The 23,160-nt window shown below is 40.5% G+C and overlaps 1 protein-coding gene across 9 annotated transcripts in view; it reads left to right on the top strand.

Annotated features, from left to right (window-relative positions):
- The window catches only part of TSNARE1 (t-SNARE domain containing 1), a 508,719-nt gene that overhangs the window by 320,885 nt on the left and 164,674 nt on the right, over nt 1-23,160 (top strand). For all 9 annotated transcript variants that reach the window (XM_074894731.1, XM_074894660.1, XM_074894674.1 and 6 more), the window contains one exon: nt 4,569-4,651. In XM_074894731.1, coding sequence (XP_074750832.1) covers nt 4,569-4,651 — 83 coding nt within the window. The remainder of the gene's footprint in view (nt 1-4,568; nt 4,652-23,160) is intronic.

Raw genomic sequence — 23,160 nt, 5'->3', positions numbered from 1 at the left:
GAAAATGCTGCCTTGTGAAACCAGTTCACTGTTGCTACTATACTCAGGTCATACAGGTTGATTCCTTGATACATTAGGAAAAAGATCCTACTCCAGCCACCATCACTCCAGTAATTTCACATATAAAACTCCTGTTGGTCATTAGCATGGCTTGATCTCAGAAGACAGGTAAATAGATAGAGTTGAAAGACATCTGTTAGGGCCATCCATGGTTTCTGTCTCTGTGTGACAAGTGTATCATAAAATCATAACAAATTACATCAAAGAGCTGGTTAGATCAGTCGCTTTCACTACTCCTATTGAAAAGGATGTGTTTTAGCTGGAAAATGGAAATATTTTCCTAATTCCTGGGTGCATTTGTTTGAACCTCCATCTGCCTTGGCGCAGCCCTGTCCCTCAATTTAATAAAATGACAAGCACATCTCCTTAAGGTTTTTGTTTGTTTACAAACTGTGCCATATATTTGTCATCACAGACTGAGGACAGAAAATTGTTGTGGGATTCAGGCTTTTTGGAAAATCCGAGACCCAGGGCTGGGTTATCTCACCTATTTGGGAACAGTCACCATTTCTTCATACCAAAGCCAAAGAGAAATGAAAAGACCAACCCCTCCAGAAGTTTTTTTCAGTCTACTTAGGATCCTACCGCCCTTCTGGAAATACTTGTCTCTCCATCCGCAAACAAAGCACCTTGCAAGGAGACTGGAAGTGAGCAGGGTGAAGCTGTGAACCATCACTAGCATTCAGCAAAGATGCACTGAAATAGCTGTGACACATTCATCATTGACTTATTAACATCATTGACTTACCAACATCACTGACTTATTACTTACTTACCCAAATTCTCTTCCTTCCTTTGCTTTCCTGTGTTAATCAGCAGAAATATCTAGTTAAATTGTGTTACATATTTATGTCTCATTTTTATAGAGTTTTAGTGCTGGTTTTGTGGTTTTTTGTATGTTTTAGTTTTCCCCCTGTGTCTCAGGATAACAAGTTTATTCAAAACAATTTTTAAATGGGAGGTTTGCTTATTCTAAGGATGGTATTGCTCCATTAGGAGAACAACTGAGCAGAAACACTGCCAACGGGGTCCAGCATCTTCCTGTAACATCACATCAACTCGTATAGGACATGTAGCACACGTCCGTCCTCCTTGTGAAAGCCTGTGCTGGGAAAAATGTAGATGATGTTTACAAAACACAGTGCATAACATATGATTAGCCCATTCCATGTAGTGCTAAGGGGGTGTTTACAGTGTTTAATTTTGTGTAACGAAGGCAAATCTCCTTAGGCCTCCCAGCAGGCAGCGGAAAACACTAGATACCTCTAGAGGACCATTTTAGGAAGATAAATTAAGCTCCTTCTGTGACTTCCCCCTGCCCAAAAAGGAGCACAGATTACTCTTGTTTTAGTAGGGTGGATACCTTTCATAAATTTCTCCTCTATAGCTCTTCTATGCCTAAATTATTAATTTTCTGACGACAATCAACCTTTAAGAGGCATTGAGTAGTGAAGGGTGTCTGCACTAAGGTCCTAGGAAACATCAGATACATGAGCAAGTTCTGTTACTGTGATTAGTCAGTTGTCAAGGTGTTCAGCACACTCCCCCTACCCCTTCCAAATTGCCCCAATGCCCCCATCCTTTCCAAATCCCATCACAAAGTAGCTTAAAACATGGAGGTACTTTCCTACATAATGTTGTATTTTTTAACCCAAACTTTGTGTTTCTAAAATTAACAGGTGTCCCAGCAGGATACATTCTTAGTTTTGGTTCAATTTTTTACCTGATTTTTTTCTTCTTTTTTTCCCCATCCTAACATGTGTCACAGCTTGGCTGTAGGAAAGCTATGGCATGTTGGAGCTTTGAGTGGTCAGGATCTGAACTGATGCAAACTGGTGTTGTCCCAGTGGCTAGTTCTTATGGATTTCCACAGAATGTATAAAAATATTTTTAGGCAAAACCAGTCTGGTTAACTATGCATCATATAGGCATGCTTAACCATAGAAGTAAATACTTGTCAACAACTAGGCAACTAAGAATTTGTCACCTTGGGTGAGTGACAGGTTATTCTAGCTGATGCATCCCCTCTGTGTTAATGACCTGCTAACTCTTTTGTTTTCTCTGCCTTGTGCCCTGTTGTTTCCATATGCCTCATACGAACAGTGCTGGAAATTGGACTGGAACTTGTAGTTGCCAATTACACAGCACTGTCTTAACATGCAAACATGGAAAGAAAGCACTTGCTTGTCCTACAAAGCCAATCTAGCCCATAGACCTACCACTTCTCAGCTATATCTCAGTTCTAACCAGAAAACATCAAATGTCCCTCTACTGCTACTCCTATGAAATATATAGAATGACCAATTACTGACTTGTGGGTCAGCCTCAACGTTTGGCTGGAAATACATCAAAGCCTGCCCTGGAGTTGGGATATTTATTCTTTTTAACCAGAAGTGTGATACCAATTGTCCAATAGCACTTGTGGAGATGTGGTAGTAGGATTTTCCTTGTAAACTCACCTAGGTCCTCATTATTATCAAGTGACAGTTTGAAATCTGTCTACCATGTTTCACTCACAAGAAACACCTTGTTTCTCAGGCACACCTATTTGAGGTACACCCTGGGTAGATCCACTCACACGAATAAAAGGTTGTTCACTGCAGTGTGCTGTTGTGTCATTCATGTTTCTGTTCATCATTTTTGGTAATTCAGCACCATTTTTTTCTACTGGTATTGAAAAGAAAAACCTGATACTTTCCTAGAAATGCCTTCAGCTCAATGCAATACTGGGCATAAACTCTTCAAGGCTGTCACACTGATGTGTGCGTGTATGTGGATGCAGCTCTTCTAAGGCTCTGTGAAAGAAAATTTGATATTTCTTCTTACATAAAGGTTTTGTTCTTGGAAGCCCTTTGATCTCTTCCTGATGAGTCTCGAATGCAAGGAAAGCATTTGGGCAGATGTCAGTGATATCAACCAAGGCCTGTGGTGTAAAACTCTTAATAAAAATGGTTTTAGAAGCATTGGATATAACCAATAAAATTATGCTATATCATTCTATAAAGGTGCTGGCCATGTAGTTTTCTTCTTGTGTACTGCAGCATGCATAATCTAAAATAAAAGAAATGGAAAACCATCTCTCCCAGATTTAATACAAGACTTCTAACAGGTTTCCAAGTTTTAAGCTGAAGTTTGTTTATTCCATGTTTCTGTTGGTTTGCAATTTCTTTGCTCTTTTGTTTTGAGTTATCAGAAATTCATAATTACATTAACAGACTTGAAACACTGTTTCACTTAAAAATGGAAAAAACGTGAACGAAATCACTTTCCACAGTTTATCTGAAAACCCTCATTTCTGTACCCATCACAAGAGTGGCCAGACTAATTAATGTTCTTTCATTCAAAAACAAAAGAATAAGTTACTTAAATCTTCTGTGGCATGTCTTAATCCAACTCCTAATACCATCAGTTGAAGAATTTCTATTCATTTTATTAAGGATTAGAGAAATCCCTGGAACCTTATTCTCAAATTTCTACCTGTGGCTGAATTCCTCCTGACTATTTTCATATACTCCATGGTGTAATATTGGCTCAAAAACAGACAGATGCAGACCAAGTGCACATAATTTTCCATTGTGACCAGAAATTATTGGCTGTATATCTCTTAAGGGACAAGCTGGTCAAGATTTCTAAGATTTCTGCTGGAAACACAAACCCTTATTTGCAGATTTTATACCATAGGTGTCGTGCTTTCTAAGCACAGCTCTGGAGTAAAAGTTAATACTTGTCTTTGATGAAAGTAGAGAGCTGCCAGCTGCAATGTGTAGCTGGTAATCTTTCTTTTCTAGTCTCATTTTGATTCTTCATGGTTCCTCCAGCTTCCCCCAATGTCAGACCTAGCAATCTAAGTTGAGATACTTCTCCCTTAATTTTAGGTACTGGCAATATGTCTCAATCTCAGCCTTCTGTACAAACCTCCATTGCAGCTTGGAAATGTGATCCAGGAGTTTAGGTTGTGATTCGTCTAATCTGTTCAGCAGCAGGCAGCTATTGCAGAGGGAGATGAATTGCACACTGTGGACTGGCTCTCTGTTGACCATGACAGTGTCCGACGTGACTTGCTCAAATACAGACACCTGGGGATGGTCAATAACACACATGTACTCAGATGAATCTTATCCCTGAGCTCTAATAATGATATAATTTCAGATACATTGTCATGTCCTTTCTGTAATTTAGCTCTAGTAAATTTAACTCTAGTAAATTTACCAGCTTTCCTTTGAATTCCCTATCACTCTTCTCATGGGTTTCAGTGGGAATGGGATGAGCTGCTAACCTCCGTCCTGTCTGGGGACACATGGAGAGCTGTCAGTCGTACTGCTTCTGATTGATGGGTTAGGTATTCATCAAAATGGGTGACGTTCCTGTTTCCCTGTAGTAATAGAGCTTGCAAACAAGAAGCTGCTCATCTCTCTATGTCCATGAGTAAATTGCTGAATTGCTGTTGGTATAAAGTCTTTGTTTTAGGTTTGTACCCTGTAATTATCTTCTATTATCTTAATTTGCAGATAGTATTGAAGCCAACATTGAGACTGCATCTTCTAATGTAGAATCAGCCAATGAGCAGTTGGCAAAAGCCAGTCAGCACCAAGTAAGTGGGTCTTAAAAACCCTACGGGTACATTCAATAATAGTAGTTAAAATAAAGAGAACACTTGGCAGCTGTGAACCACATAGCACATGGGCTGCATTGCATTTGTGCTACCTGGAAAGATGATAAAGCATATTCTAAGTAAGAGGTAAACTTTTTTCTTATATATATCATTAAATTACTGTAGCATTGACAATTTGCATTAGGGTAGTCATTAAGAGATCTGCATATTAAAGTGACATTTCCCAGTAGGAAACTCAACAATTAGCTACTGTTTTTCTTGGAAAGACGTCAGAAAAAGTGCATCATTTAAGTGTATATGTGCTTCTTATTGGAGTGTTTTCCTATAATCAGGAAACAGTGCTTTTCAAAAACAACTGAGTTGTCAAAAGACATGATGTGGTTGGTGAATAATGGCTATAGGAATGGTGTTCAGCACTTTTTAAAGGCAATTAGAGGGTGGGTTTTGTGGTCTTTTTCTTCATTGGAGCAAGAATAACACACACAAAAACATTAATCTTTTTGAAAATAGCTTGATCAGAAAGAACTCTTCAATGGTTATAGTTAGTACTTTCTAGAGATGGGGGGGGGGGGGGGGAGGGGAAGTGAACAAAGAAAAAAAAATGTTATTGCTCTCATTGGATTGACAGAACAAAAGCTGTTAGTTTACTTCTTTCCTCAATCGTAAATCAGTTTGTTGAAGTCCAAAGTGAGTTTCGTGTACCTGAAATCTTGTTACGACAAAATATAGCTGAGGTCCATGCGAGTACATAGTACCTCCTTGTTGGTCCTTGGACACAATGAGTTCTGAATGTCTGGGGCAAACCTCTAGACCAAAGGAGTAAGAGCCATAGGTATTTTACTCCACTGAAAAGGGGTAATGTGATTCAAAAATTATCCACAGCTCATTTTCTGGTGAAATGTACTTTGGAAATTGTGAGTTATAAGAACAACTCTTGTAAAACTTTGATATTGTAGAAAATAAGTGTGGTCTTCAGCTACATTTTAGTTTTAAAGACATATATATTCAAGATAATGTGTGTCACCCTGCACGTAATCCTGGATTTACTTTGAAAATAGCCTGTTGCGTTTCTACTGCATGAAGTCTAAAATGAGACTAGAATAAATTTATTACTTGACAGTAAGGCCCGTCGCAAAGCTGCAAATAAGTTAATGACAATTTTGGCTAAGAAAGTCAAAGAGTAGTCAGGCAGAAAATGAACGCAGCACAGTGTAAAGGATCTGCTTCCTTGAGCCAGCTGGAGCTGCTGAAATAACCTGCCCAGTTAGGAGGGCTTTTATGCTTTGGATATGTTGATCAAGATGAAGGTATAGCCAGTTTTATCGAGTCATAGGGCATAAATGTACTGACTGGTATTTATGGGAAAACACCTGAGAGTCTCCCTTGCCCTTGAAACAAGCCTGCATAGACTGATATCACTTAGAAAAATTCTGCTGCCAAAGAAAATATGCAATCCAGATCTCCTGTAGAGGACAGCTAGCTATCCTGTACACTACTAGATGAGGATCACTAGACAAATGTGGGCACCCCCAGCTTGCTCTCTGTCACCTCTTTCATGAGGTTCCCTGAGACACGGACAGAAAATGAGGTGAAGGTTTTGTGACTTTGATTGCTGGCCTGCTCTCTGGGGTTTGTCAAATGGCGTAGGACTCCTCCTCTGACGTGATATCTGCTCGTCTTACATCCTTTAGGACATTGTCTCTGTAATATGACAAGAAGGGTCCTAGTCCCACAGCCCTCAAGGGCTTTTGTAGGAAGCAATGTTGGTGCCACTTACATACATATGGATAATGCAATGCGAGTATAGGTCATCCTCCCAGGTTGCACGTGTGATTTTGGCTGGTTTAGAAATGTCTAGAATGAATTTGGGAGAACGATCAGCCAGATGGCTTTGGGAGTGAACTGCTTTCAAGGGAGCTGTCTTAGTTTTACACACTTTAAATTCCCTCTGTACTCTTCTGTGCTTCTCAGAGGTCAAAACACGGACTGTTTTTTAAACCTTACTGAGTAGTTTTCCTTCTTTTGTTAAACTGCCAATTCATTAATGTATTTGGCTGTTACCTACAACCTCTAGTACAGTGTGATTGTCCTGTAAATGCAGACTGGCTTACACACATTTGTTATTCATTCCTATTTGTATGTATATATGTATATAAATGTGTGTGTGTATATAGTATTTTTATATTGACAAATGTATACATGAATTGAGAAATCAGAAATGTCAACCTTGCTGAAACATTCAAGCTCAAGACCTACTGTAGACCTTAATGAATGGATTTCTGTCAGGAATTAAGTAACTGGTTATTTAACATAATGTTTGCATATAATGCAATGCAGTCAACTTCAACAGTACAGCTTGGAGCACCAGTCCCAACCTGTACATTAACATAACAAAGCATCAGTGAACAGCTTTTCTTTAACTAGTACAAAATAAGGCATTTAGGTTCCCTGAAATGATACAAATGTTTAAACAAATGTAAATATCTTTCTGCTGAGCTCCTTTGTCTGCATTTTACATTTTGTAAGGTGCTCTTTCATCCTGAGATGTGTATGCTAACAGTGTTTTATTACTCTGTGTGAATTCTGATGTCCCTCTAAACTCTTCACCCACCCACAAAAAAAAAACCAACAAACTAAAACACAACAGCCTGCCCCCCCCCCCCCCCCCCCCAACAATGCTAAAGAACATCTGAGGGAAATATATGGTAAGTAAGGTAGCGGTGACCAACTTTCAGGCTGGACAAGGCTGTGAGGTGGCTCAGTGCAGCCCTCAGCCAGCCCCTGCTCTCAGCCCAGGGAAGGGAGCAGTAGGTGTCCGTGCAAATGATTCTGCTTCCCTCCTCTCTGTTCCCTGCCATCTCCTACCCCTTTTCAATGGATGTGTACTTGCAGGCTGCATCATGAGGTAGGTGTAACTCTTTGCCTGTCACCACAGAGAAGTGAGATACCAAATAGCAACCCTTGTGTGTCTCCATTGACATAAGGCAACTTGTCTCAGCAAAAGGGTTGGGCAGGATCAGACAGCTCAGAAAAGTAGATATTCTCAATTTATCATTATGCTCTTGATCTCAGATGCCACAGGAAGTCCCTAAGTCCATGCTGGGTAACATAACTGTCACCCACATTATTGTCTGTAGTCCCTCTTCCCAACTGTAGACTTCACCCCCTGATAGCAACACTTTCTTCCTTCACCAGGTAAATTCACTAAGGAGTCTTGGTTGTCAGATATTACAGAGACTCTATGGACTATATAGAAAAATACCAATACCCATAACGCCTATCCCTCATGTAGGAAAAGTTTATCTTCTTCTATTTTCCATAAAGTTTCTCCTGCCATTGTAAATCATTGTATATGTTCTGATTTCAGCACTGCTTAATTTATATTAGTTGATAGGTACTTGCTATATCTGTGCTGCAATAGAGGATGTGGTAGATGAACTTGTAATTAATCATTAGCAAAAAAGTTATTACGTCCCAGAGAAATTAAAGGTTTAGTGGAAGCTGCCAGAGCTTTGGAAGAAATACTTTTTTAAAAAAATTCTTAACAGATTTTTTTCACCTCATTTTAACTTATTACAGAATAATTGTTTGTGCTTAAACTTATTTTTACTACAAGTAGCAGTTAAACTGGGTCACTGCATTATCTGTAGAAACAAGCAGGATCAAAATACAGATGAAAACATTGCTGTTGGATACTGATACTGGAAGTAGAGGAACAGAGTCCTGGTGCTATACGAAACCCCTCTTGGTCACAGAAGCTTGACAATTTTACTTTGTTTTCCTACTCTTCAGTATACAAATCGAGTTTTAAAAATGACTGAGGCAAACAAATCAAACAAAGAGAATTCAGAAGAAGTAATGTCCCACAGTAGGCTTGCCTCAGTGCCTTTCTTTTTTTGTGAGGGTCTCATATCTCTTAAATCTAAAGCAGAAATGACGTCCCTTGCCATTTAATACCAATGGCCTACATTTGTATTCTGAAATATCACTGTCCATGCCCCTAGAGAAAATGATTCATCCCACCTATCTTAAAACACCAATTTTAACATGGGTCATGTTTAACATGTCTAGAATACAGGGATTTATTGGACCAAACATGGGTGGTGGCAGCATGTATGTCTGAGTTCGGTGTCTGGACTTCCTTTACACTGACCAGGAGGAGGAATTGCTTCCACCACACGTCTTGTCATCTTACAAGAGATGTCTAACATGGGTCTGATGACTGCCTCTCTGTAGATGCCTGTTCCCTCCTTTGTCTATAAATTTCAGATGACAGCAATTACATTGCAGACGTTTCAAGGGAAAATGAATCCCATGCCTGTCACCTATTCCTTTATTGGAAAAAAAGGGAGGATCTAGGCACCAGAATGTCTCAGTACCTGCCTTTTAGATTAGCTTAGGTGGGATGAACATCACACAGAGGGGCTGGCTGTCACAAGATGAGCTGTTTTACTTTGCTCAGTTTGTTCATAGCTTCCTGCAGATGGATTGAGAGGAAGAAAAAGAAAGAAACGCAGACTCCACGGATACATATTAAACCAGTTACTCTTTTTGACACGAAGTTTGGCCTAAGTTCAGCTTGGCCGCACTGACTGAAGGACTCTGTGTGCTGACTGTTGAAGCTAATTTGTTTTGGAAGAGCTGCTTGTGTTGCTCTGATTAATGCTGGTTGCTTTCCTTCCCTATATCCTCTGTGGAAGGCAAGCTAATTTGGATTCACTGGCGTCGCAAAGGCAAGCAACAGTTCAGTGACCCACTTGTGTAGTCTAAGAACAATGAGGTTTTTTCCTGTAAAGAAGCAATTCCTGGGTCTGGCTTTCAGGGATACACAGAGGGGCACTTTGAAGGCTGGAGCTTTAAGGAAAAAAAACCTCATAAATCTGTGACATTTTCAGAGATCTTATTGCCTGGGGACCACCAATAAAGGGCTGGCTTCAACTTTTGCACAAATAACTCATTGGTATTTTAAAAACAAAAGAAAATTTGAGTTTCAAAAATCACCTTCTCAGAGTCTTTGAAATTCCCTGGCATGCTAGCCTCTTAAAGCACGTGCTACTTATAAATACTGTGATAATGAAGATTGTCTTCTCCTCGTCCCTATGGGTATGCTCTAAGATCCAGACTTACATTGCCATTTAATTGTTTTAAAGCTAATCATTCTAAAGCTACAGTATACAGCCAGTTAGCACCACAATATGACGGGATTACACCCTGACATCTGCAGCAGCCACCTAGCATAATGCGAAGCTGCGGTGGACTGGCGTGGTTGGAATATTTTGATGCAAACAGAGCTTTGTAGCTACTTAATCTCCCAGGACAAGAAGAGGCAAGATGCTCGTAAGGCAGATTCGTGACTGAGATGTAATGACAATCCACTGCTAACTATAAGATGCAGTGTATACCATCCACCTCATGTTGCTGTTGCTTAGCTGTTCTGTCGCCAGTGTGAGTGTGGCTGTTTGCTTCTTCTTTGGGTAATTAGCACTTGGAAGTTTTATTCGAGGGATTATGAAGCTATTCTTTCTTCTGGCGGTTTCTGCCTGTGAAAGTGATGGGAGCTGAATTAAAGCTGCAATAGGAACTCAGAGCTCTGTAAGGACTCCAAGCAAAAGCCATTACTGAAGTGACTGTAATTACATGACTGAGCCTTAATCCCCCTCTTCAGCAGCAGACGGAAACTTTGCCGCCATCCAGAGTCCTCACGATTCTGTGCCATGATCTTCAGTTAGTAAAAGAAGTCCTCCCCAAATTGCCTGAATCTCTCAAAAAACAACCAATTTGCAGTCCCTTTCTACTTTTTGTTTCTCAGTCCACAGCAACACACTCCTACCAGCTCAGTTCAGAAACCTCTGCCTGGGCTTCCCACTCAGAACTTTCAAAGCAATTTCTCCTCCATAGCACGTGTTTTCCTTCCACCCCTTCCCTCTCCCATGAAGCCATATCTTAATTTTCACTCTCAATTCCAATCTCTCAGTCCTCCCTTGTTGATGCATGGCTACCAGCAACACTGCTGCCTCAAACAGCCCATTCTCTTATAATGACTCCGCTAATTTGCTTACCCAGATTGCTCAAAACCTACTGCACAGGGATGTTTGCCTGTATCACCTGGCAGATGTGCCCCCCACATGGTCTGTATTGCTGCAGAGCTTTGAAGCAACTCCTTGCTGCATGCCTACTCCTACTTTGAGGCTCCTTTTGTCTTGGCAGTGTGCTGTGGCCAGCGAGCAAGGCTGTCCAGGGCAGTGCTTTGAACAATTAAATTATATCACCCTTTACTTTGCCCAGCAAACAGGCAGCAGCAGGTGGTTGGGATACAACTTAACGCTTCCTTTTTTTCCTTTCTCCACTGGCTCCTTATGAAAGACAGGCTGAGTTTTCAGATTTAAGAGTGTTTTATTTTGAAGCAACTTCTGTTTGTGCATGTTTTTTTACTGTATTTTAATGCAGCCCATTTACAAAACAGCTGCTTACCATAGGAAATGTTGTTCAAGTCAGCGGCAGTCCAAGTGATAAATGAGCTGCGTGAATGCAGCAACTTAACCTCAGTGAGGTCTGAGCCATAGCATTTATTTAAACCTATCTTTGTTTTCCGTAAATAATGAATCTGTGTGATCAAATATTTATTGGGAAAGGGTTTGTTTAGAGCTTTTGGATGTCATGCAGTTGGGTACTCTTGCATACGAAGGTAAAATCTTTCAGGCTATTTGTAATCACAACTAAACATTTCTTCATTTGTACCATCAAAAAGAGAGAGTTGACTCAGACAGGTGGTAGCTTAATCTTTCTTTCTTATATTATAAACCATGCACAGTAGGATTTTTGGAAGACAAAAAAATTAAAAATTGTCTACTGTGAGCTCGCTTTTTATTTAAGCACAAATGTAAGGAGGAAATGGAAAATTAAGCACAAGGAGGAAATGGAAAAGGCAAGAGTGGAGAAAAGAAGGATATGACAGGAGGGTTGGGAGAAAATTTAGTGGTGAGGCTGATATAGCTGCTTTGGCTGGTGAGAAGTTGAGTGGGTAAGATGTAGTCTTTACCAATTGTTGACCTCAGTGGTATGCAACTATATCAAGTCAAGATTTAGGAATATCGGTTACATTATGCATGGTGGTCTGGATTCAGTAGTTCAAAGGCAAGGATTTTGTATGCGGAAGCTGAACAGGACTGATCTGTGACAATTCAGAGATGGCAGAAGGAAATCACATACTGTCTTTTGGTTTTCTATCTCATTTGTTTAACAAAGTCTCTTTCCAGAGTCCAATTTCATTTTGAGGGGTCAGAGATTAAAAAGCAATTTTCCCTCTCTGACAGCGGCATAAACTAGTGAGTTACATTTCTCTTAATGGCTTTATTTAACAGAGGAGTGAATGGAAATCCTTGGTTACCGAGCGGAAAACCACACTTGGAGTCATCGTTGTGTCCAGTGGTGGCACATATAATCAATTGCATTGCCCAAAGGTCAAAGCTTTGAGAAATGGTAATCAGCCTGACTCTTAATGGTCTAAGAATACCAGAAAGTTAGGAATAATAGCACTGGAGATGTATACCTAACCTGGTCTGATGAAAACCAGGAGCAGAAGCTAAATATCCCAGTCTGAGTCCCAGCTGTATAGCCTGAAGTGGTATTACACTGGGCTGTGAGCTTGTCAGATCTCATCAAGCAGCAAAATGGTCGAGCTTGGTCAGTGTTCATATTGGAAACCTCTGCTGAACATCTTCACATGTGTGCATCGGTGTTTTTCTGTTCACTTTCTGAGTGACTCCTTTCTGGCACAGGTTTGATGCCCAAACAATGCCACTGTTCCTGAGGTATTTCATCAAGTTTTGATAACTAGTGTCAGTAAAGATAACACATTGGTTTTCACAGCCACAGTGAAATTAGTAGTTTAATTCCAGTACAGGGATTTATATTCTGATTTCTGTGCCTTGATGTTTTGCTTGATTCTCATAAACATCAGTTTATCAGCTCATCTTTTTTCATAGGGACCTATAGTCAGTATAGTGTCACATGACTTGGTACTTAAAATTTAGGCAGCTAGTACAAGACAAGCTAAGCTTCCTTTGCCCATGCCTCTGGAAGACAGTTCATACTGCTTCTCTTGGATATTGTACCTTAGTCTGTGATGAATAGTGCCCTGGAGGTGAACATCCTGCCCTCAGGCTGATAAAGAAGTACCTTCAAAAAAGTGCTTAACTACTAGGCAGCTAGGGTTTGATTTCTTTGCCTAAAAATAAATATTTAGTATCCTTTTGTGCTGAGTAGAGAATCCTGCTGTATTTCTGGCTTTGAGTATGAAAGTCCATTGTTCCTCCCAAAATCACAAGCCACCGCTGCCAGCTGTGTTTAAATGTCACAGAGAACCTGGGGCATCTTCAAATGGTCAGAAATAGCTGAGAAAGTAAATGCTTAGTCCCCTGTTTTGTTTTAATAACTCCATTGATCATGAAGGGAAAATTATATATAAGGAGAAAGAAGTTACAGAAAATGAAATTGCTTTTATTTCCATTTTGACAAAACCTGGAAGCACTTTATTCAAAGGTCTTTTCCATATTCCTGAAATAAATCACAGGCCTGGTAGGGCACATTTGTACTACAGCTATCAGGTCATGGCCTGGCACTATGAGAAGTGGAGAACAGGAATTGTTAAGTACAACTTATGTTCAAGAGGAGAAGAGAGAGTGAGTTATAGTCTTGCTAAATCTGATTTCAGCAATACGCAAAGCTGTTGAAGATATTTTGAAATTAAGAATTAAAAGCATTGAGTTGAGTGGAGAGTGGGACAAAGTGGGATTTCACTTTACTTTGAAAAAGTAATTGCATATCTTTGTGAGGATAAAGGATTTCATTAGACAAAGGTAATGAAAAAGACTTGACTTTCTGGTCTTCAGAGAAATATTTTCTACAATTACATCACATAAGGATTGTCCTTATTTAGAAGATTCATAGGAAAAGAGGTGCTGCTGCTAGGCCATAGCTTGTTCTTGTATGGTCAACTCTGATGTCTATTCAGTTTGTTCTACATCACACACTGGTATGAGTTCAGACTGGGCAGCTCAACCCCATCTTTGACAGTATTCAGTCATTGCTATATTCTCTACTGGGCCGATGCACGTGTGCGAACCTGCAATAGTTGGGGAAGATAGGCTTCCTCCTCATTCCCTCACATGCAATACAACGACTAAGCACAGCTCTCACTGGATTTTCAGATCAGATGGCACAATGTGAATGGATGTAGACCCCAGAAAATGTGTTTTCAGTGTCTACCCCTGGTCCACAATAACATGACATGTATCAGTCCTTCCTTAAACGGATGAACTTGGTTAGTGTTTAGTTTGAATTGAAGACACCTCACTTTATCTGTCTGCTCTATAGGCACCTACATCTGATTTGAGTGTCTAAATTCCCATTGTATTTGGTGGATACAGATGGTACAATTCAGTTGCCAAACACAGGCATCTAGTGTCATTTGAGATGTACTTGGGAATTCCAAACAGTCATGTGAGGCTGACAAATATGAGACAAGACCTACAGGAAACCCACAGGTTCCTGGGCTGGAGGTCACCTCAAATGATACTGGATGCTTGTGTGGGGGCAACTGAATTGCCAACTCAATGCGGTCAATAGAGACTGGAAAAAGATTCAGCTGACCTCCCAGTAAATGTGTATTTTGGAGCTATCTAATTCACTCCCTATTCTTTATGGGGAGAGCTGAGTGGTTCTACCATAATTATAATAAAAGCTTAGACAACAAACTGTGTGTGGATGTGTACCACATCAGGTGTGGATACGTATTGCTGAACAGGGGAGGTTTAGACTGGACATTAGGAAAAAAAAATTTCACAGAAAGAATGGTCAGACAGTGGAATAGGCTGCCCAGGGAGGGGGTGGAGTCACCATCCCTGGGTGTGTTTAAGGGTCGTTTAGATGAGATGTTGGGGGACATAGTGTAGGGGCGAACTTTGTAGAGTCAGGCTGATGGTTGGACTCGATGATCCCGAGGGGCTTTTCCAACCTGAACAATTCTGTGATTCTGTGATTCTGTGAACTGGTGATATATGGTCTTGATAAGTGGGAAAAAGCTTAGGTGGAAAATTGGCTGAACTGTCAGGCTTAAAGGGATGGAACTGGCTGTGTCTGACACGGGGCAACCTATGGTCCCTTTCCACAGAGGCCACTCTTGCCAACACCTGGACACAGACACCCAATACATGGTTATATGCTAATAATTGTACAGAAGTTTGGAAAAAAAAAAAAAAAAGAAAAAATATTAGTGCTAAATATTATTCATCATATTTTTACTGGACTCTAATATCAAGCAAGACTTTTTTTTCATTATGCTTGATAGTTAGAAAGCATCAGGAGAACTGATTTTACCTCTTGGCTATTGATCATAATCCAACAAACACGACTTACTAGTGAGATAAACTTAAAGCAAAAATCTTATAATTGGCTTTTTTTTTTTTTTTTTTTTTTTTACATAAAAGCTAGGGCATAACTTCAGCTAAAAATCAGCAACTTAGATGTATTTTTAATCTTCTCTAACATGAAACAGGTATTTATGACACAGGTTTTCTGACACAGAGACAGCTTGCTGTAGATTTTTGCTGTCTAACAGAAGAGCAAAGTTTGGGTTGTAGACTCCCTGTGGACCCTCTGGTCAACAAAAGAGACTATCACTTACAGAGAGAGATTCAAATCTTTGTAGGCTCTTCAAACAGTGTAAGCTGGAAAATCTTCAACTAGGCCTTGCACTTGTAGTTTTATAGGAAATTAATTTTTAATTGGGAATGGTGCAGTTTTTTGCACTATGTTCAGGCTAAGAGGGGAATGTATGTTGAGTCCATTGATTCTGGATATGAAACCTATGAAAAACCAGAAACGTACATGACCAGATGAGACATAGGTTCTATGTATTCATTAGTTTCTAGTGCTTTTCTGAGAGTTGCACCTGTTTGTTACAGGATAAAATTATTTCATGGACAAAATACCTTTTTTTTTGGAAGCAACCCTGTCCAATGTATCACTCAAATACTGTTAGGCAGCCATAAATCCATGCGGTCCTGCCAAATAAGCCAGATACCAGTTCTGACTTAGTAGGCCCTCCAATAGTTTCTTTATCGTTACTGTTGTTTGGAGTTCTTGATAGACAAATCACTAGCCAACAAGTTCTGTAGGCTTAGTTCTACATTAAACACTGATCACATCAGGGATCTCAGTGCAGTTAAACTCAGCTAAAAATGTAGGAGATTGAGGTTGCACTTGAAAAGTCTCGTTGGTAAATGGGGAGAAGCTTTGTTCAGACAGTCATCCCAATGAAAACCTGCTAGTAGGTTTTGGTTTCCTTAGGAGCATATGAAAAGCTGAATCTGGAAAGTACACTTTGCCTGGTTCTGCTCAGACTTCCAGCAACATGAGTCTTTTGGTTTCCACTTGAATTATTTCAGTATAAGTAGAAAATCTAACCCTGGGCTGATCCTCAGATAGTGTAAATGTGCGCAGTTGTCTAGACTGAATACTTTTAAACCTTTTTACACCTTTTTCTGCTACAGTTATGTCCTGGTTTTGGCCAGGATAGAGTTAACTTTCCTTGGGCTGAGAGGCAGCACAGCAGGAGGGCCAGGCCCAGATTGATCATTGGAGTATTCCATATCATTGGACGTCATCCTCAGTATATATGTGGACGGTGCTCTCTCATGGCCCATTTCGGTTTCAGTTTCCTGGTCGACGCAGTGGGATTTCTGGTATGGTTGGGATTGCTGCTGGGGGGTGGGCTGCATACCAGTCACCGGTCGGTGAGCCACTGCTGCATTTTACCCGTTTGGACTTACTGTTGTTACTGTTGGTTTGTTACTATCACCAATTTTTTTTTTTTATTCAACCTACGAATTTCTTTTTTTTTTGTCCCTCCCCTATTTCACAGCAGGGAGTGGGGGGAGTAGTAAACAACTGGCCACGTGGTGATTGACTACTGGCCGAGTTCAAGCCACGACAAGTTACAACCTAGTAGTATCAGTTGTCATGGCTTGTCTTCTTATTCATGGTCTATGGAGGCCATCAGTAATAAACATCAGCATCAGCTTATTTTTTTCTGCATTCCTGTGTACTGTATCTAAATAATCTTCTGTCAACGTCAAGAAACTGCATATATTTCATTACACTATTTCTAAGTTCTGGTGAGAATCCATCATCAAACTCTGTTGAAGTACTAGGTGCTCCAAAGGCAAAGCAAGTCCTTTAGTGCATAGTATAAAACATGGAGAGACATTTGTATCCACAAAAAGCTCAAGGAGAAATGAAGCTCCTGAATACTTTTCCTAAGCTCACAAGTACAGTGACAAAGAAAGCACTACTCCTTGAGTGCTCTACTGCCAGGGGCTTCTTGTTATGTTGCTAAAACGTAGATAATTCATGTTCTGATACGGTGAACCCTCGCCACGGACAAGGAGAAGAAAGTGCCTTGTTGCACACAAGCGCCTTTGAAGACAACTCTGATGTCTGTGCCAGCTGAAGTGGAAGTGTTAGAAGCTAGGGGTGCTACAGATGAGTCCTGTCTTCCTCCTCTCTTCCTCCTCACAAACTCAGTCTTTGAGAGGTGGTCGTGCCAAACTACCCAGCACTCCAAGCGTGATGTCTCCAAGTTTGAGAAGCGAGTCCTAGACGTCCACAGCCTGTTGAGCACTCTGATATCTCCTGGTACAACATCAGAGCTTGCCTTGGTCCAATAGAAGGTTTTCCAACAGAAGGTCATCCTGGAGGACTCAGTGGAACAGAAAAGGGCAGCAAATACTGTGGGGTCCCTTGAGTAGACACTGGGGAGACTGGTGGGTTCCTGGCCCTTGTGCAGGGAAACAGTTTCAATGCAAGGCTGCACTACTGCTGTCCAGGTGTCTTTCTAGATAGGTACTGGGGAGACTGTGGAGCAGACTGGGATTAAGGTCTTCTGTGGAATGATCTTAGAAGAGTAGGAAACATCTAAAGAAACCAGGTCCTTTTCATAACACACAGCTTCATTATTACATTTTTTTAAGATGACTCTAGAAAAAACAATTTATGCAGTGGGTCGAAAGTTCATTATGTTTTTTATGTCACAATAAATACTGCAGTAGTTCCATTTTTAGTGGGTCCATCTTGTGTATATTTTCCGTAGCTTACTTTTTCTACTTAGTGAGTGACAATGTACCATTCTTTTTTTATAGACAACAGTGCTGTCCATTTATGAGAAACAATTCTTACATCAGTTCTTTTTACTGTAGAAGACATTTTTCTTACATAGATCTGAAACATATAAAAAGTGAAATAAACTCTGTTCATATTTATCTTTACTCTTTAGAGTCTGTCCCAGTGGATATTACTCTTTTCCTGAAATATTTTTTTTAGAAGAGTTTAAAGAAAAGGATATAATCTGTAACTTCAGGCTTTCACTGATGTCAAAGGCACACTTCTCATTGCCATTAATGGAAGTAGAATAGAGCTCTATCCACTATACAGGTCATATTTGCTGATTTAATAGTACTGGGGAGAATTCATGAACATACAGGTAAGTTTATTTTTTTCTAAGCAGAGAAATCTTAAATTCTACTCAGTCTCCCAGCTTTCCCTGACCGTCTTCCCAGTTGTGTCTTTAAAAGATAAGGGTATATTATTGAATATTTAGGAGTATAAGGATGTAATAACAACTGATTTCAGCTATCACCAAGATAATAAAAAATGCCATGACCACATTTTTCTTTAAGTTACAGTTTCTTTGACCTAAAAGGAATACGAATGCCATGTATTCATATAACTGAATATACCTTGCTGTCTTCCTTCTTCTTTATTACTGGAAAACATGCCACGTGTGTATCCCCAAGACTCAGAAACCGCAGACCAAATGAGACCCTCCTGCCTTTATTTTTAAGTCCCATGTTTCCGAGGCATTCTGTCATCTTATGTGGGCTGAACCATTGTCTGGAGGTGCCTGTTTCTCTCTGTTGCTTTTGGAGGGAGTGTAGGACAGCTGGCTTCCTATTTTGAGCTCCTGAATTAGACATCTGAAGTTTAGTTGGATAAGTCTGAACACAAATGCTTCAGAGAAAGATGTAAGAAAGCTTCAGGTAGACAGAAGTGTAGTATCATGAAATTCCTGATAGTCACTTTCATTTCAGGTCCAAAGACTCAGGTTTCAATTTTCTTCCAGCTCTTCTGCAGTAATATTGATGGACACACAACCATGCAGCCACAGACATAAAACAAAAACTGCTCACTTCTCCTTCCAAACCAACTCAACACTATCCTGTCCAATAATATGATGCAAGTATTTTTTGTTATTTTTTTCTCTTAATGAGTCAACTTCCTGCTTCAGAATGCCCTCTTCTTTTGTGTTAAAGATCTTTTTTCTATTTTATTGTGTTATCTGCCCTATCTAATCTGAGGGATTGAGATCCTGCTGATAGTGAGCAATGTTTCTCCTTGTCTGTGCAAGATGTAAATAGATCTGAAACTAGTGAAGAAACAATTAAACTTAATTTTTGGTGACTATTAGCATGGTTGAATTACCCGTGCTATATTTGTGTAAAATGAAGGGCCAAGACTGAAAATCAAAACTAGTCTATCGCTGCTTGGCAAATGACTGCATGTCAACTCTGAGCAGAATCACCAAGCGTGCACTCAGCTTTCAGCATGCAGGATCACACATCTTAACCATGTTTCCTTACATCTGAAGCAAAAGAAAATCCAAGTACTGTGTATTTTTGCCACAAGAAAAGATCATGAAGATAGAATTCGTTATAGCTCAGCTGATGCATGGGATGGGAGTCATCTCAATTTACTTTGGGTGCATTCAAATTAGGAATGCACAGAATCACAGAATCACAGAATCATCTAGGTTGGAAGGGACCTTGAAGATCATCTAGTCCAACTGTTAACCTAGCACTGACAGATCCCAACTACACCATATACCTAAGCGCTATGTCAACCTGCCTCTTGAACACCTCCAGGGATGGGGACTCCACCACCTCCCTGGGCAGCCCATTCCAACGCCTAACTACCCGTTCTGTAAAGAAATACTTCCTAATATCTAGTCTAAACCTTCCCTGACACAACTTGAGGCCATTACCTCTTGTCCTACTGCTTATTACTTGATTAAAGAGGCTCATCAAATGCATCACTGGGTGTGTTGTCTAGGTACTCTTATGTATTCACTAGAGATCTAGGAAGTATTATGATTCATGTATATGGCTACTCAAAGATGGGATCAATGATCCCGTAGACTCCCAGGGACTGTAAGGTCTGTTACCATCTCAAACATGGCCTGTGCTGTATTGTTCATGTCCATGTGGATGTGTCAGATACCGGCAGGACATATCATAGCCAGGTGTGTGTGCTTAGATAGCTGGATGATGAGCCACACTTAGCTGGACAGATCCCATTTCAGGGCAGTTTATTATGCCATGTTAGTGTTTCAGTCTATGTTCTCACTTCAGTGATAGGTGGTGCCTGGGTTGTGAACATATGCTTTAGATTCCTCAGTGTGACTTTAGTGTGAGTCTTCATCCCGTTAGACTAGGACAATTTAGTCTACTGTCTGGTGTTGGGCACCCATTTTGAGACACGGGCCAGATACTCACAGTCTACAGGAAAGCAGCAGGAGTGAACTGAGAGCTTGCAAGCCTGACTGCAGAGGAAAGATTACAAAAAGAGAGCTGGTTAAGCTAAAAAAAAAGAAGATGGAGCTGAAGATAACAGTCTCTTGGAACATAAAAGTGTGCAGCAAAAAGGAAAAGAATAATCATTGCTTATTTGTTTATTACAGATGGGAATATCAAGAGGTAATGGACTTAAATTGCAGCAAGAAAGAATCAGGGTAGATATGAAAAAAAGCTGTCTAATGATAAGGAGCTTGAAACACTTTCTGTGGAGCTTTTAGAGTCTCCAGCACTGGATATCTGTAACAGTATCTAGTGAAACTTAATTCAGGAATGGTGTTTGTATAATTGCTTTTACTGTTGCCTGTCAGATCACGCTGCAAGGTGCAATGTAAACAGGACATGTTCATATTGTATCACATACTATCATTATTTAATCAGAAAATGTTGCAGCCATGAATCATTCTTTGATTTTCATTCTTATCCTCTCCTCCTCCCCTGCCTCCTCCCACTCAAAAAAGTGTGTTCTTGTTAGGCACCTGCTTTAGGCATCAAAATCACTGATTTAATTTGACAGAGGCGATGAGACTCAGCATTTTCTGTCAGCTTTGATTAGAGCAGCTGTTGGGTACAAATCCCATAAATTACTGCTTTATCCAAATATTTTCTACCTGACTTTCAGGGGTCCTGGACTTGGTTTGCCATCCCCATTTGTTCTCCAAATTATTTCCACAAAAGAGGAGCCAATAAAATTATAGTCTGTGTCCTCGGTAGTGCTTTGGATGAGGTAGTTGAGCCACACCGGCATTGAAGGTGAGGGATGTGGGAGCTGGGTTGTCATTGCAATCTCCTTGAAGAGTAACAGATGATCATCATATTTCACTTTAACAAGCTGCTGGATTTCTGAGTCCTGGTTATGTTTGATTAGCATCAGGCCTGGAAATAAGGAGGATTTGTCGGAAGAGAGAAAATTAATGTGCTGGTAGAATTCAGGAGAAAATGCATCTATACTGCTGAATAAAATAAGGCCAGGAGCTGTCTTGTGGATCTAAGACCTGGTCATGTCTCCATAAATAAATTATAGAAACATAGAATAGTTTAGGCTGGAAAGGGCCTTTAAAGGTCATCTAGTCCAACCCCCCCTGCAATGAGCAGGGACATCTCCCATGCAGAAAGAAGGTGACAGCATCCAAACTGTCCATTAAGAATGGTCGTGGCACGTGCTACGCTGGACCTGGGTCATTCTTTGGGAGAATAGGAGAAAGCTGCATCTAAAAGCCTGCATTGGTGATGGAGAGACAGCATTTGTGCCTATGCCTCATCCCTCTTTGAGTTATGAGTATAGAGATAGCTGCTCTGTGCCAAAGTTTGTGCAGGGGCCTGAGTGCATCAACACTATCTGCCTATCTTCCCCTGCCCCAGGGGTTTGTCTGACCATGATTTATGCCAGCTCTGATACACACCGCTCTGTATCCTTGGATTACACTGCTGTAAGAAAGACCTGTGAGATGCCTCCATGGCAGCAGCACCCATTGCATGGGAGATACAATGAAGCTTAGTCCCTTGCTCTTGGTCCCTGCCTGAGCTAGGATGTAGGTCTGTCCTACCTGGCTGTGTACCATGCTGAACCTGACCTAACTCACTGGCTTGACTTTTTGGCATTGGTCATGAGTCTGCCTTATTCCTACAGATGTGTCTGGAGGTCACTGACCCTTTGACTGACCCTGATTGCTGTCACTAGACCTGCTCTGCTCTTGCTCGGGTGCTGTGGGACTGAGCCCTTGTTAGTGAGGATGCTGCCCCAACTCACCTTGCTGTCTCCCTCTCTCCTGGCTTGCCCTCCACAGGAGAGCAGCTGGCTCTTGCAGCTCACTGACAACTTAAGGGTATAATACAGTAAAAATTCTCCTAGGGATGCATAAACTTCATTAGCACTTGGAATGATTTTTAAGAAAGCTGAGCCCAGTGTTCACAAGGATGCAAATCAGTGCAGTTCACCAGCTCTGGCAGTTTTTCTGTGAGTCAGAAGACACTTACATTTTATTCTTGATGGTCCAATCAGAGATGTACTTTGTGTGCTCCTTGGGGTCTTGTTTGATTCAATGCATTTTCTTTTTCCTGATTTGCTTGTTGGGGTGTATTGGTAAACAGAAGGAATATTTTTTGACCCATAGATTTTGAAATAGTTGCAGTGTGGTAAGTAAGGATATTGAATAGTTGTTTTACTGCTGATGTTACTTTTTCATTGCCTTAAAGGAATTCTTGATTTGATAAGATAGGGGGGTTGTTTTCTGTGCTAAAAGAGATAATAGAGTCAGCATGAAGAGGTGACTGAGGCACTACTTGGACCCTTAGGCTCTGATAGAGACTAATGCCAAACAACATATGGAAACAGATCTTTTCCACCATGATCATAAAGGTGATGGTGATTAATTGGCTGTAAGCCCCTATAAATGGCAACTAGAATTCACAGTTTTTAGGAATAGATATGCTGGAGGACAGAGGAGGGGAGGGATGACGTATTTCTCTATCAACCTGGAAATTCATTTTAGAGAGAAAAAGAATGCTGAATATAGGTACTGCTTGCATAAAGCCAAATTGTGTTGGCAGGGAGGACGTTAAATTCTGGGCATTGCACTTAGAGAGGGTTTAAACATAGCAGAGGATCAGCAGCATGCAGTAAAGTAAGACCTGAAAGTCCAAGGATTTGGAAATGAGAGCAGCATGCCCAAGACCAGACAGCAGATTGATCTGTGAAGTAGGAAATGAGACCACAGAGCAATACAAAGCAGCAGAAGGAGGTGAGAGGCAAAGTCTGGCAGATTAGGGCCTATGTTTTTTAAAATTTACATTTCATTTAAT

The sequence above is a fragment of the Strix uralensis genome, chromosome 1, assembly GCF_047716275.1.
Source record: "Strix uralensis isolate ZFMK-TIS-50842 chromosome 1, bStrUra1, whole genome shotgun sequence".
NCBI classification, from domain to species: domain Eukaryota; kingdom Metazoa; phylum Chordata; class Aves; order Strigiformes; family Strigidae; genus Strix; species Strix uralensis.
This window is presented reverse-complemented; position numbering and strand designations above follow the sequence as displayed.